The following is a 13078-nucleotide window of genomic DNA, read 5'->3' as shown; positions in this document are numbered from 1 at the left end:
GAACTGTGTGAACAAGATATGCCCATAAGCACTGTAGCAGTAAGTTACATCTAGGAGCACTTATAATCAACATTTACTGGTATTATGTATCAGACAAGCTTCAAATTTATCTTTGGCAGTCTGCTTCACTATCATGCAGGGTGTTTAGTGCTTTCCTTGATGTACCATCATCATCAGTTTTCGTGGTATAGTGGTTATGGCTTTGATTGTTGCTAGAGAGCAATTGGGCAATTATTTCATAACTTTGGGATTAAGAATTTTTCCAGAATTTTATAATTATGCTGAGGAAAATACTATAGGCAGTTTTATAGATTCTCATTTCTTTCTTTGCTTCAGGAAAGGAATGTTCACAGTTTACTTCACTTTTTTGTCTTGTGTTTGTTTAGATTGATGTTTTCAGGTGAAACATACCAGTCAGTAAAGCTGTTTGCATTCATGTGATAGTGATGCTATCTGCTGCATTATTATAGAATTTGTGATTAGTGAGTTTCAAGGATGGAAAAGCTTTATTTCAGAGTCGATCAGTCAGAGGGTCGCAGGGGTTCGCCCTGTTCCCTCTCGCTAAGCGTCATTCGTAGTTCTCTGGGACTTGGTGACGGCCAAAACTTGATTGACGGTTCTTTGGACTTCTGGGTCTGAGTTGTGGATCAGAGCCTCCCATGCGTTTTTACGATGACTAAACCCATTGGCTCTTTCATCTTGGTCATGCTGGCGCAGCTAGTACACAGGGCCATGGGCTAAGTTACATACCCTTGCTGGAATTGCAGAAACTACATCCAGTCTGTAAGCAGTTGGCATGAGCATTGATGACATTTCTAATGCTTCAAGTGTGTTATCATATTTAAGAGCTCCGACACATACACTGTCTGCTGGTGTCCTGTGTATCTCATTTGGTGACTTGAGTTATGATCGAAACTCTGTGTTGGGTTAAATTCCAGTACTAAAATTCAGACTGTTCTCCACTGTATGTCTCTAGCCACTTTTGACAACAGAAGCTATACTTCCTGGCTACTACCATGCAGAGGAGGCAAAGTTTAAATTAACCTAGTTCATTTTATAATTTAGTGTGTCAGCTAAGTCGTGTAACCTTCATCTATAACCAGAAGTGTCTGCTATCCAGGTTGATTTTGTCGTTAACACTATTGTGCATACAACCATGCTCTCAGCATGTTCTAATTAATTATGCATATGGCAAAGGCTAATTTCATTGCAAGGATGGCCTTTCACAGCCAGTTGATCACATTGGCTGTGGATGAAAATTGTTTTTTATGAGCCAGTCCCTAGTGCGGCCTACTATGTGTAGTGTTGAACAGTTTTGTCGACTGTCACGGGCAGAGGCATATTATTTTCTATTACTTTTGGGTAGCCTCACCATAATATATGTCTGCAACTGAAACAAACGTTCAATTTGCTTGAAGCAAATTGTTCTCAAGAAATGAAACATCGTTTAGTAGGCTGCTTGTCAGAATAAAATTTTAGCCATAAAATCGAAAAGAAGTGTGCAGACCCATAGAACAATGTGAATATCTTTTGTAAGATTCAGTCAGCAGACTTGATCCACCGGAAGAGTCGCTCTGGCTGTGAAATCTCGTAGGAAATATTTTTTACCTTAGTGCCGTTTGCATGCTTGGCATGCACTACAACAGTTTACCCTTTTGTCCTTAGCTAAGCTTTGATTGCAAGGGCACCAGCAGCAAAGAATAGAAAATAGTTTGCGCTACAAGAGCAAAACATAAACATAGCCACATGACCACTAACCACTCCGAGAAATTAAACTAAATATCAGTGCTCAACAAAATGTAATTTGGTGTCTTTGTTCACAGCTACAGCTTATCACGGGCTGGATTTATAGCTACTATCAGAACATCTTCCGGTGCTCTACAGACAATGGCATAGCTGAACGTGTTTGTGTGTAGAGAAACAAAAAGTTCTGTCTATGTTGCACTAGTCCTGATAATGTTTACTTCAATGTAAATGCTCCTCTTAGAGTATGGTGTGTCCTATCTCGCTACCTGTTTAGTGTCGATCTCTGTTCACTAGTCATGTGTGACTTGCGTCCATTACTAACTGTGCCGTTTTGTGTGTACTATATGTGCCAAACCTATGGCAACAAGGTTAAGAATACCGACCAAAGATACAGCTCTACCTCATGAAAGTTCCGATAAATGTGTCCCTTTTGACGCTATAGGAATATAGTTAGTAGTGCCAAACGTCGTTCCTTTGCCGTTTGCTAGATGCCTTTGTCAGCTCATTTTCTTTCGCTGCATGATCGTCTTTTTGTGTGAAGTGCACTTTCTTTGTGTGTGTCATTTGCTGTAGTGAGGAAGCTTTGTGTGCCATGCTTTAACCTGTAAACATGTATGGTTTGCTTCTCTTATGTAGAGAATTACTGCGAGCAGGCAGAATAATCGGTTTGTTCGTGGCAGTACTGCTGGAACCATTTCAGATTTCAACACGTCCTTGGGTCATTGACCTTCAAAGCTTGTTCTTTCAAGAGGTCAGAATGCATTACTCAGTGTTGAAAAACCGAATTTATTTGCTTATTTGATGTTCCTTGCAAAGAGTATTGAAGTAAAGTAAACAACAAAATATGCTTGCGAACGTTTCTAACCAGCTAAACAGGCAATTTCAAGCAACTGGAGGCTTGCAGTATTCAAACCAGAAAGAAGCATGCTGTATGCCAGTTGGAATAAGCTACTTCAGGAATTTGTGGTGCTATACTGATTCATGTTTCTGCTGATAAGTAGACAGGATTTGCCCGGGAATGTTTACATTAGGTGCCATGCAGTACATTAACCCCAGGTTTCTAGAAGAGGATTGACAAGCTTTTGTTGAATCATCCAGCTTTGCTTCGAACGTACTACTAGTCAGGGTGCCCAAGATTAGGCATTAAAACAAATGCGTATTCCTGCTCACAAAGTAGCATACTACACTTGTGACCTCATTTAATAGAACCTGCTCACTGAACATGCTTTTTGCTTTTTCGTGCATGCTTGAACGTGTTTGCCACCACTTGGTGGCATCTGTATATTTTTGTGGTACCAATATGACTGTGGTGAACTGCTATAGCGCTAGCTGCTGAAGGCGATTCCAGCTATAGCATTTGTAAGTGGCAGGCTTTTGTGTAAGCTTTGCCTCTCAGGGAAGCTGTGCTTTAGAGTGGAGAGAGGGAGAACAGCCCAGTGAGTGGGCCTTCGGGTACCTATCAGAGAAGAAAAGTTCCTATGTAGTATGGTGTGCTTTTCATACCTACTCAAACTGTAGTAGCCCTCTGGAATGTTTGAAGACGATTATTTTTCCTATTGCCAGTGTTTGCGAGACCTTGCCAGTTGGTCGGACGTGTGGCGTAGTTTGTGGCCTGTGTGTGTGTATGTACTTGAACTGCTTTTAATTACACTTCGAGGACCTTGTCCAGTATTTGGCCTAACAAGAACTGGATTCTTGTTCGATTGAGCCCACCAATTACTTCTGAAGTATGCATCACTGCAGACGCAACCTTGTATGGATAACATTACTCTGTCCAGGCAGCATGACAGCTCCTTGCTGAATCTTTTTAGCCTGATTTCTTGTTTAATTAATCAGGTAGTGTTCACGGCATGCTTTGTTTGTAGCCTTTCTGCAGTTCAGATGACAATTCAGTGAGAAAATGTGTTCAGAAAATAGTCCTTTGCTCAATTAATCACCTCTGAACCACCCCCTAAGAAGCATTAAGCAGCGTAAAAAATTGAAATAGTATAATTTACACGTCCTCATGCTCTTTGCTAAATGCAAGGATATCACCTACACAGAGGTGTCAAAATGTTTCACAAATTTTTGTTGCTGTTCAGGAGTGCTAGTTCATGAAAAGTATGCTTGGAATGTTGACATTTACATGCTCCAGGTTTCTGCTGGACAAAAGCTCTGCTTTTAAGACTGAAAAGTAAGCACAATAGCAACTAAAAGAAAAAAATTTTTTTTGTTAACTGACTAAACAAAACATGCACAAGCTGTGACCACGTCAGAACAGCCTGGTGAATAAAATAATCATTTGTCTAAATGGGCAATTCTCTTTTAGAGAGATCAGATCACTTGATTAGGTCGAATATGGCGATGCATGCTACAACTGTAGTCATCCAATACGCATGTACTTCCGAGCAGAGGATAGATGTTTCCCGCAACATTTTCGGTGGTGTGTAGGTAATGTGACTAGACAAAATTGGCCCACAATTAGTACCAGATGTATAGAACGTGCATGCAAAGTAGGCTCATCACTGTGTGTACCTTCATCAATAAAAGTTGTCGTGTAAACCATGCTCGTCTTTCACTCCTTCCTTTTATGCCGCACCCACCACTACGGCCAAGCGCAGCCAGGTAGCGAGCCAAAGCACCTGGATCCAAGCAGCGTTTCACTGGACATAAGTGTACAAGGTGCCCATGTGCTGTACAACATCAGCACGCTAAAGCTCCTCATTTTGTCAAGCCCTCCAATATGGTGTCCCTCATAGCGCAAGTTGCTTTGGGACATGAAATCCCATAAACTATAAATCATCACTCAATTCAGACTATTTTCTTTTTAAATGCCTAATTTCTTTCAACTAGGGGCGTGCGAATATATTAGAAATTTTGAATATGAATTGAATATGTTTGTTATTCGATTCACATTTGAAAAACTGCAGTATTCAAAATTTTCGAATATTCGTGAAAAACCGAACACACCGAAAATATTCGAATTCACTGCTGTTTAACCGCACTGCGTGCTTCACTGCGATACTTGACCGCCTGGAAGTACAGTGTTGGGAAGGTCTCTCTTCATGAAACGGCCCCATCACGTTTTGAGGATGCTTCACTGCAATGCCTTCCCGTGTTAACTGTGCAATGAAGCATCCACAAAACGGGACGGGGCCGTTTTACGAAAAGGGACCTTCCCCTTTGTGAAAAGAGTGCGCAAAGCGAAGCACTTTATGAAACCTGGAAAAAAACGTTCTTGCTTCGGTTTAATCTCGCTCGACTACTGTGCCCAAGGATGTGGGATCGAATCCCGTCCTCGGCGACCGCTTTTCAATGGGGGTGAAAATCAAAATGTGTACTGTGCAATGTTAGTCCATGTTAAAGAACTCCAGGTGGTCAAACTTTCCAGAGTTCTCCACTACGGCGTCTCTCATAGCCTGAGTCGCTTTGGGATGTTAAACCCCACAAACCAAACCAAATGCAGACAGCCTTATCTTATTTTCAAATAATTCTGAAATAAACAGGGCAAACCATGATTGCTATTTTTTTAATTTTCCCTCTTATTTTTCACTGATCAGGTATTCGATATTCGTAGGCATTTTTTTCATATTCATATTCGATACATATTCAAATATGTCAATATTTGCACAACCCAACTTTCAATAGCTTCTTGCTTCCTTTACTTTCACCATTTTAACCACTCAAGCACGTGCAGCACACAGCCCTTGCCATGGTGGCTCAGCCAAAGCACCCCTGGTTCAAATCCGGCCACTGCAGCCACATTTCAATGGAGGCAAAATGGAAAAAGGCGCTCAAGTGGCGTACGATGTTGATGCATGTTAAAGATCTTGAAGTGGTTGAAATTAATATGGGTCCCTCCATTACGGTGCCCACATTATTTGCTTCAGAGCATCATATACCATTTTTTTCCTGCACTCTGCTCAAGAAGAAATGCTTACAGATAGTTGACCTGTGCATATGCCTCAGCCTTTGATGCTACAGTTTCATACAATTTGAGAAAAAAAAAAAAAAAAACTGGCTGATGCCACTCAACAGAGGCCCTTCAGCCAATGGCATTGACTGATTTTCATGACTCACACTAGCAGACCTAAAGTAATTAATTCACATCATGAGAATCGGTCGACACCATTTGCTGCAGAAGGGCCCGCATCATTTTTTCTGTAGTTCTATCTGCCTATAATGACTACTTCCTTGATAACAACCTTCAGCCAAGGAATGGAGTATTCGCTAAAAGGATGCCGTAAAGCAAGCAACCTTGTCGGACTTCAAGCTACACATGTGTAACTCGTGTTTGAAGAACAAAATAAGAAAAGGCTTACTGCAAGCATGGCAGCCATGTTTGGCCCGTTAATGGTGACTGGCCATCACAGTGCTTCCCTGCATTGCACGAAAGCATTCATCTCGGCACAATAAATGGTTTTCCATGCAGGTTTAATACAAAGCGGGATGAGCAAAACAGCACTGTGACTTGTGAATAGGCTTGAATATTCCCAGCACAGCTACTGCTACGCAGTAAAAGTAAATCCCTGTGGAAGCAAGGTAATTTGTTAAAAAAAGAACTGCAGCAATAGTACGCCTTCTCTCGGTAAGGGCATGAAAGAAGACTGAATGGGACATGGTTTTTCATGTGCAAACATGCAGCAATTGTAACCCTCTGCTTAATACAGGACACCTGCACCAGTAGCAAGTGTGATGCTGAGAGATGCAAACTCTCACTTTTCAAGTGCCATTAAAAAAATAATACATTTACACCATCATCAGCCTGCACCATACAGCCTCTTGCAATCTAAGCAAAAACTCAGCATCACTGCAGAGGTCGCTTCTCTCAACACTGCTTCACCACAGCTAGAAGTGGTGAAGCACCTAAGTCCATCACATCCAAAACGATGTCTCAGTTGTATAATTGCTAGCAGCAACCAGTGGTGACAACAGGCAAGTCAGTTCAGCAGCTAGCAGCACTAAATGAGGATGAAAGAGTTGCTCAGTACAGTAAAGGAACACTCATTACAACCTGAAGTCTGCCTGTACTGACAGATTACCACACTGTAATGACAGACCTTATCTGCAGAGAAAACTGAGCACATTATAAGTTGAAAAAAAAAAAAAAAGCTTCAGAACAAAAATGCAGCTGTCGCTGCCACCATCACCAGCCACATCCCCTTTGAAACATTGACTATAGTTATTTTCCGTGCTGGTGTCATGAGTACGAATAAGTGGCGGCAAAAATTTTTAATTTCGTTTTCTCGGCAATAAATTAGCGTTGTAGTTGAGAAATATCAACGCTAAGAGAAAGAACCATGGAGTTGATTTTTACCTAGAACAAGAACTGGATGGAATTATCAGTGTCCATTTATGGCAGCCAGTCGCTACCCAACCATAAAAAAGCATTCGTTACACCAAGCGTACATAATTTAAATATGAAACAGCCAGCATTATACCAAAGCAAATGGTAAATCGGATCAGTTTCATGTGTTGGTTTCATTCTTCTACAGTTGTTTACTTACAATACATATGAAATTAATCTGGCATCACCTAAAACTTTACTCAAATGATTTGTTACTCTCACTGCCTGCATGCACAAATAGCAAATGCTACAAAAAATTACTGAGATTTAACTCAATATGTCTCACCCTTCATTGCACACCTTGTGACAAGACGCAGTGTGTACAGACATTAGACAGCATTTCTACCATGTCATGTTACATCATGCTGCAGCTCAGCAGAGAGTGCAAATAAAAACATGACAGTGACTTTTCAAACATGCTGGTTTCCTTGCCTAGGGTCACCTTCAACATGCGATTGAATGACAGTTACAACATGCAATAAGTCACCCCTGCAAGTCTTTGGTAAAGCCATTCATGTGGCGAAACAGGAACAGCAGGCGTCATGTTTGCAAAGGATGTCTTAAATTTTATATAACAGTAGCATACAAGCCTGTCCTTACAAAAACTCATTTCTGGTCATTTCAAGTTCTGATGTCACTTTTGGTTTTCAGCACTAATTCTTCTACAATGCAAAGGAGAGTATAGATTTGCTAAAGCAGAGGGTGTCATATCTGTGAGGCTGACTTGCAACAAAAAAATGGTTCACAAAAGCATTTGAAGTGTGGCTACATTTGATCTCAACAGAAGAGTTAACAAGAAAACATACAAGTCCTGAGTCAAATCAGTGCTCACCTTGCTGTTCACGATATAATCACAAAATATTACACCAGTGGCAATAATTTTCACTAATAATTTGCCTTCAGAAATGCGCTAATAGAGGCAAGTTTAATATTGAAACAAACCAAAAAGAGACTATAACACCAAAAAAGGAAATAACAAGTATGGTTAGGACTGCGCTTCTAAAAAAAGCACATAAAAGTCTATACACTTTTCCAAAAAGTCTATATAGCAGAATGTCACATAGCCTGAGAAGTTGCACACTCTTATAAAAAGTAACTAGTGACGTATAATATTTGGCAACGGCACTCACAGCCTTTAGCCATATAACAAAAAAAAAAAAGCAAAGAAAGGGGAAGCTTGGTAAAAGCCCTGATTTGCCATATAACGATGCAACTATAATTACAGCTGGCCAGAAGAAAAATTGCTAGCGGAATGTCCCTAACCTATTATTTAAGCATCTCTCTTGGACTAGATGTTATAACCGTCTTTTAGACAAGCATTACTGACTAATGTGTTGCCAATGGGAGAACAAAGGCAACAGAATATTAAAATGAAATTAGCTATACAATTCAGTTGAACCTTAAGTAAACCTTATTTGCCACATGATGGGATCTTGCCCTGCTCTTCAAAGTGTGCTCTTTTGGAAGCACAGTATTACATACTTCTAATAACAGTGCTGCATCTCACTTCATTTGCAGCCTGCAGACTAAGTACTCGACACGCACAAAAAATTTCCAATAAATATCACACTTTTTTTTTTCTTTGTTGCACTACGCGCATAGTTGCAGGAAAAAAAAAAAATGTGCTTCTTATGGTACACTTTATACACTATTCAACATGCATACGGAATCATCTTAGGGGAAAAAAAAAAACATGCATGTTGGAAAATACACATCTCAAAATTAAAAAAAAAAAGAAACGAAAACAGGCAAAAATTACACGCTCCACCACGGGGAAAGAGCACAAGCAGTTCCTGTTAAGATGTGATCACTGAATTTATACGCAATGCAATGCTTATGGAATGGACTTAACACAATGAGCTTTGTCCGTTCAGTCACGTCATCTTGTTGGCATCGGAGTTTCACACAAATCACAGTAGTTTGGCAGACAAAGGCACTTTTGCAGCCCAGCTGCTTTGCGCTCGCGGGCAGGGGCCGGTCACGGCAGAAGCAGCAGCAGTAGTAGCTTGATAGTGGCCCCTTCCCTGGCATGTTAAGCCTCGAAGCGACTTCAGCTTGGTTCCCAAGACAACAGTTTTCGGTGCCCGCCAAGAGCCTTTGGCTCCTCGCAACTTGAAGACAGAAGATGCTGTTTGGCTGATGTCCTTTAGCAAGCTGCAATCGTCGTCATTTTGGGAACGAGGCACTGCTGCAACTGTGATTGCTGTCAAGCACGCAAAGCGAACTGGGCAGCAGCTTTGAGCCCAAGCATGGCAGGAAAAAGCCCTCCACAGCCCACATGTTGACGTAGGCACACCCTTTGGCAACCCCGACGGACGAACTGTAGTACCCAAAGCCACAGCACCATCAATCGTAGCGCTCAGCACAAACCTTAAAGACATCTGGCTCGAGCAAACAAGCCAGACACAGTTGAAGGAGGTTGACCATCAAAGTACAGAAATAGAACTTTTAAAAGTAAAGACGTTTGCTAATACTGCTTTTTGACCACTTTCTAAAGCGCAACGGTTTTCCGCTGAAGTATAGCAAGGCATAACAACACATATGAAGCACACGTGCCTGAATATTTTCTAGCTAAAAACTTTCCAAAAGCAGCAGCACAGCAGCCATGCATGATTTAAGTGGACTGCCACATACATTTAAGCAAATATTGAAGGTGGAAGCAACTCTCTGTGTTAGGCCAGGCAAAAACTGGCCATTGGTGAAAAAAGTAGAAAAAGTTAAAAAAAGAAAAGAAAAGTAACTGAAAGAATAGTAGAGTATCAAAAAGAGTAGAGAAATCAACTTAAATCTAGCATTCCTCAGCAGCAAAATGAAGGAGTGATTAGTATAGTTGTAACAAGAGACCAAAACATGCCTCAGCTTCGCTTTAAAGGCAAGAAACTTATTGAACATGCACTGAAATTATCTTTCATGAAAAAAGTACAATTTTGCTGCTGTTTAGTTAAACTATTAATGAAGCAACATAAAAGTGCTCCATTGTTCAATTAATTTCCACAGCAGTATTATGCAGCACTGGTCTCCAGAAAAATAAAACCGAACTACAGATTCAGTCATGTTCCACCTTTATATATGCAAAGCCAGTTCAATTTAATAACTCACATGAACATAAAAAGCTGCTCAAAGCCACTCAAAAGCAGCAGCAGCAAAAAAAAAAAAAAAAAAAAAAAAAAAAAAAAAAAAAAAAAAAAAACAAACAAGTTGCTAGGTTCCAAATGGCTACGGTCACTACAGTGTTGTCAATGGCTCTCAGAGTTGCAGCCTCTCGCCACAAAAATTCAGATTATAAACAGAAGAAGGTAAGCAGCTTCGATGTCTACATCCCTGCAGGTTGCGACAAACATTCTGGGCACTGTGCCAAGACACGAGCAAGTGAAGGGCGCACCATCCTAGTGCAGAGTCATAATACTGGCTGGCAAATGATTACAACACCATTCCCATTGGAAGCCTCTGCTCCCTCCACTCGTGTCTTTGGCATGTGGTCATGCATTCCCACCAAAGCAAACACTAACTGAAGCTACACCTATGCTGAAGTGAGATGGCGGCCTAGTCATTTGCTGTCGCCACCTGTGGCAAAAAAAAAAAAAAAAAAAACACAGTCCAGCCACACAAATTCGGTTTCATGAGAACAGCAATAAGACCTGTGATGAAAGGAGGTAGGGAGAGGTTAAAACAAAACAGAGAAGAGCATGGACAAGCAAGGGGCACAGCAGTTCACCGCATCATGCTCAATGACAACAGCTGTCCGAGGGGTTGTATGTGTGTGCGTACGTCTAGAGCTCAGTGGGGGGCGGCAGGTGGCGGGCGTTGTTGCCTGCCGAGGCAACGGGGCTCCAGTCGGCCAAAGCAATGTGATTTGTGTCGTTTCCCTAGATGCCAACGAGGGCGCGCGGCGTGAACAGCACCAGAGCCTGCTGGTTGAGGCAGTGCACGGTGAGCAGCGAGACGAGAAACACGGCAATGCCCCCAACCAGGACAGAGACCTCCTGTCGGAAGCTGGGCATGAGGAACACCTGCAGCGAGGCTTCCTCCCACACACTCTCGGTCCAAGTGGAGTACTCCCGCGTGTTCCAGTCTGCAGAAGAAAGTCACTGTTACGGAAGCTGCCCATCTCGAGACTTATGGCGGAATATTTTCTCAACAGTAGGCCACAAGGGCATCATTTTAGCAAGCATCATTCACTTTTTGAAGCTTATGGAACACTTTACAGGTGAGTGGAACTCTGGGCAAGTTAGTACATATTTTCAGAAAGAACACCAGTCAAGAAAGAAAAAAGACAGGAGGAGAGAAAGCACACGACTGGAACCCCTTATATATGTTGAGAGTGTAATTTTTTCTCTCCCTCTGTCCATTTCTTCAGGAACGACAGAATGTACTACTAAGCATTTTAACATGTTTACTGATACCACATCTACTCAATTCTAAGCACTCCCTTTTTAATACAATAATGGTTAAAGCCCCGTTCACGAAAAATGCGATGTCGGCACCGGCGTCAGTGTCCGGCTTTGGCGTTGTGAGCAAAGACTCACGAACATGGCAAGGGCAGGCAGTAGCTGGCAGATGACATTGCCGGGGGCTGAGTAAATGTAGGGTTGCCTGATGTTACATCTGGCAGGAGATGCCAACTTGTACCTCTGTTTTCATTTGAGAGGGTGATGTTAGATTCAACCTGCCAGGACCCTTGCATTCACATTACCCCTCGGCCACGCAGGCACGTCCATACAGATTTATATGCGGGCTGGCAGCCTATGCTATCACATCACACCTCACATCACAAAAGCAAGGCATTTGTGTGCTGTGCAATGTCAGTGAACATTAAAGAACCCCAGGCGGTCATTATTTCCGGAGCCCTCCACTACGGCGTCTCTCATAGCCTCAGTCACTTTGGAACATTAAACCCCACAAACCAAACCAAACATGTATCAGCATTCCACTGATCACACTAACGCAGGATGAAATTCCCTTTCTTGAAGGAACAGGATTTTGCCTCACGTCTTGACTTTTTGTTTTTACCTTCCATGATTAGTGGAGGTGTGTGAATATTGGAAATTTCAAATATATGAATCAATTACGGTTGCTATTCGGTTCATATTTGAAAAACTGATATTTGGAATTTCCGAACACACCAGACATTTTCGAATTCTCTACAGCTTCTCTGCACATCGCGCTTCACCGCAATGCTTCAACACATTGACCATACAGTGAAGCATCCTCAGAACGTGACGGGGCTGTTTTTTAAAGACTGGAGAGGGAGCTCATTTTTGTGAAGAGGGCATTTACGACAGTGTGCACAAAGCGATGCTCTTAACGAAACAAAGAAAAAAAAAATGTCAGTTTAACTCATCACACAGGTGTTCCTCAGATAAAATTACTGTGATACAAATGGTTTTTGGCAGTTTTTTCGGTCCCATTTGATAATTCGAGCTTTCATACTTGAAGGTCAAATTAACGAGAGAGTACTGTATTCAGCAGTGATACGACAGCTCCACCTGTTTTCATGCAAGTCATTTTTTTTTTATTTTATATTCTGAATTTTTCAGTAGGTTATATACACTTCAGTGCAATTCTAGTCTAATTTTATTTGCAAATACCATATGAATTCTGAAACAAACAAGTCTTACAGTGGTTGCTAATTTTTAATTTTCATTTTTTTCCCACATAAATATTCAATATTTGATTCCAATATTCACAGGCATATTTTTTTCCCATATTCATGTTAGAAAATTTCAAAATTTGCACACCACTAGCGATTAGTGTACTTCTGTGCGGGTGTAATAGTAATTTTGTTTTCTTTGTATCTTCACCCTTTGGGGTACATACGCTGCTGCTTCTTTCCATTCAGTTGTGAGTGAGCACGCCTGCTGTGTCATCTTCCTTCCCGTATTTTTGCGCTCATTAACAGTGAAAAACGGAGACAGCACGCAGAAATAAGTAAGAAATGGGTATAATCGGTATTATTTGGAGAGAAAAACTTCGGCAAAGCGCACAACATCACCGAGTGCAATAAAG

The 13078-nt window shown here is 41.4% G+C and overlaps 1 protein-coding gene across 1 annotated transcript in view; it reads right to left on the bottom strand.

Annotated features, from left to right (window-relative positions):
- Window positions 1-6142: 6142 nt before the first annotated feature.
- Window positions 6143-13078, bottom strand: part of Nct (Nicastrin) — a 39654-nt gene continuing 32718 nt past the window's right edge. The window contains exon 15 of the mRNA XM_084607000.1: window positions 6143-11144. Coding sequence (XP_084463126.1) covers window positions 10939-11144 — 206 coding nt within the window. The 3' untranslated portion in view covers window positions 6143-10938. The remainder of the gene's footprint in view (window positions 11145-13078) is intronic.

This window comes from Amblyomma maculatum, chromosome 6, assembly GCF_055883805.1.
Source record: "Amblyomma maculatum isolate TAMU_Amacu chromosome 6, ASM5588380v1, whole genome shotgun sequence".
In the NCBI taxonomy this organism is placed as follows: domain Eukaryota; kingdom Metazoa; phylum Arthropoda; class Arachnida; order Ixodida; family Ixodidae; genus Amblyomma; species Amblyomma maculatum.
This window is presented reverse-complemented; position numbering and strand designations above follow the sequence as displayed.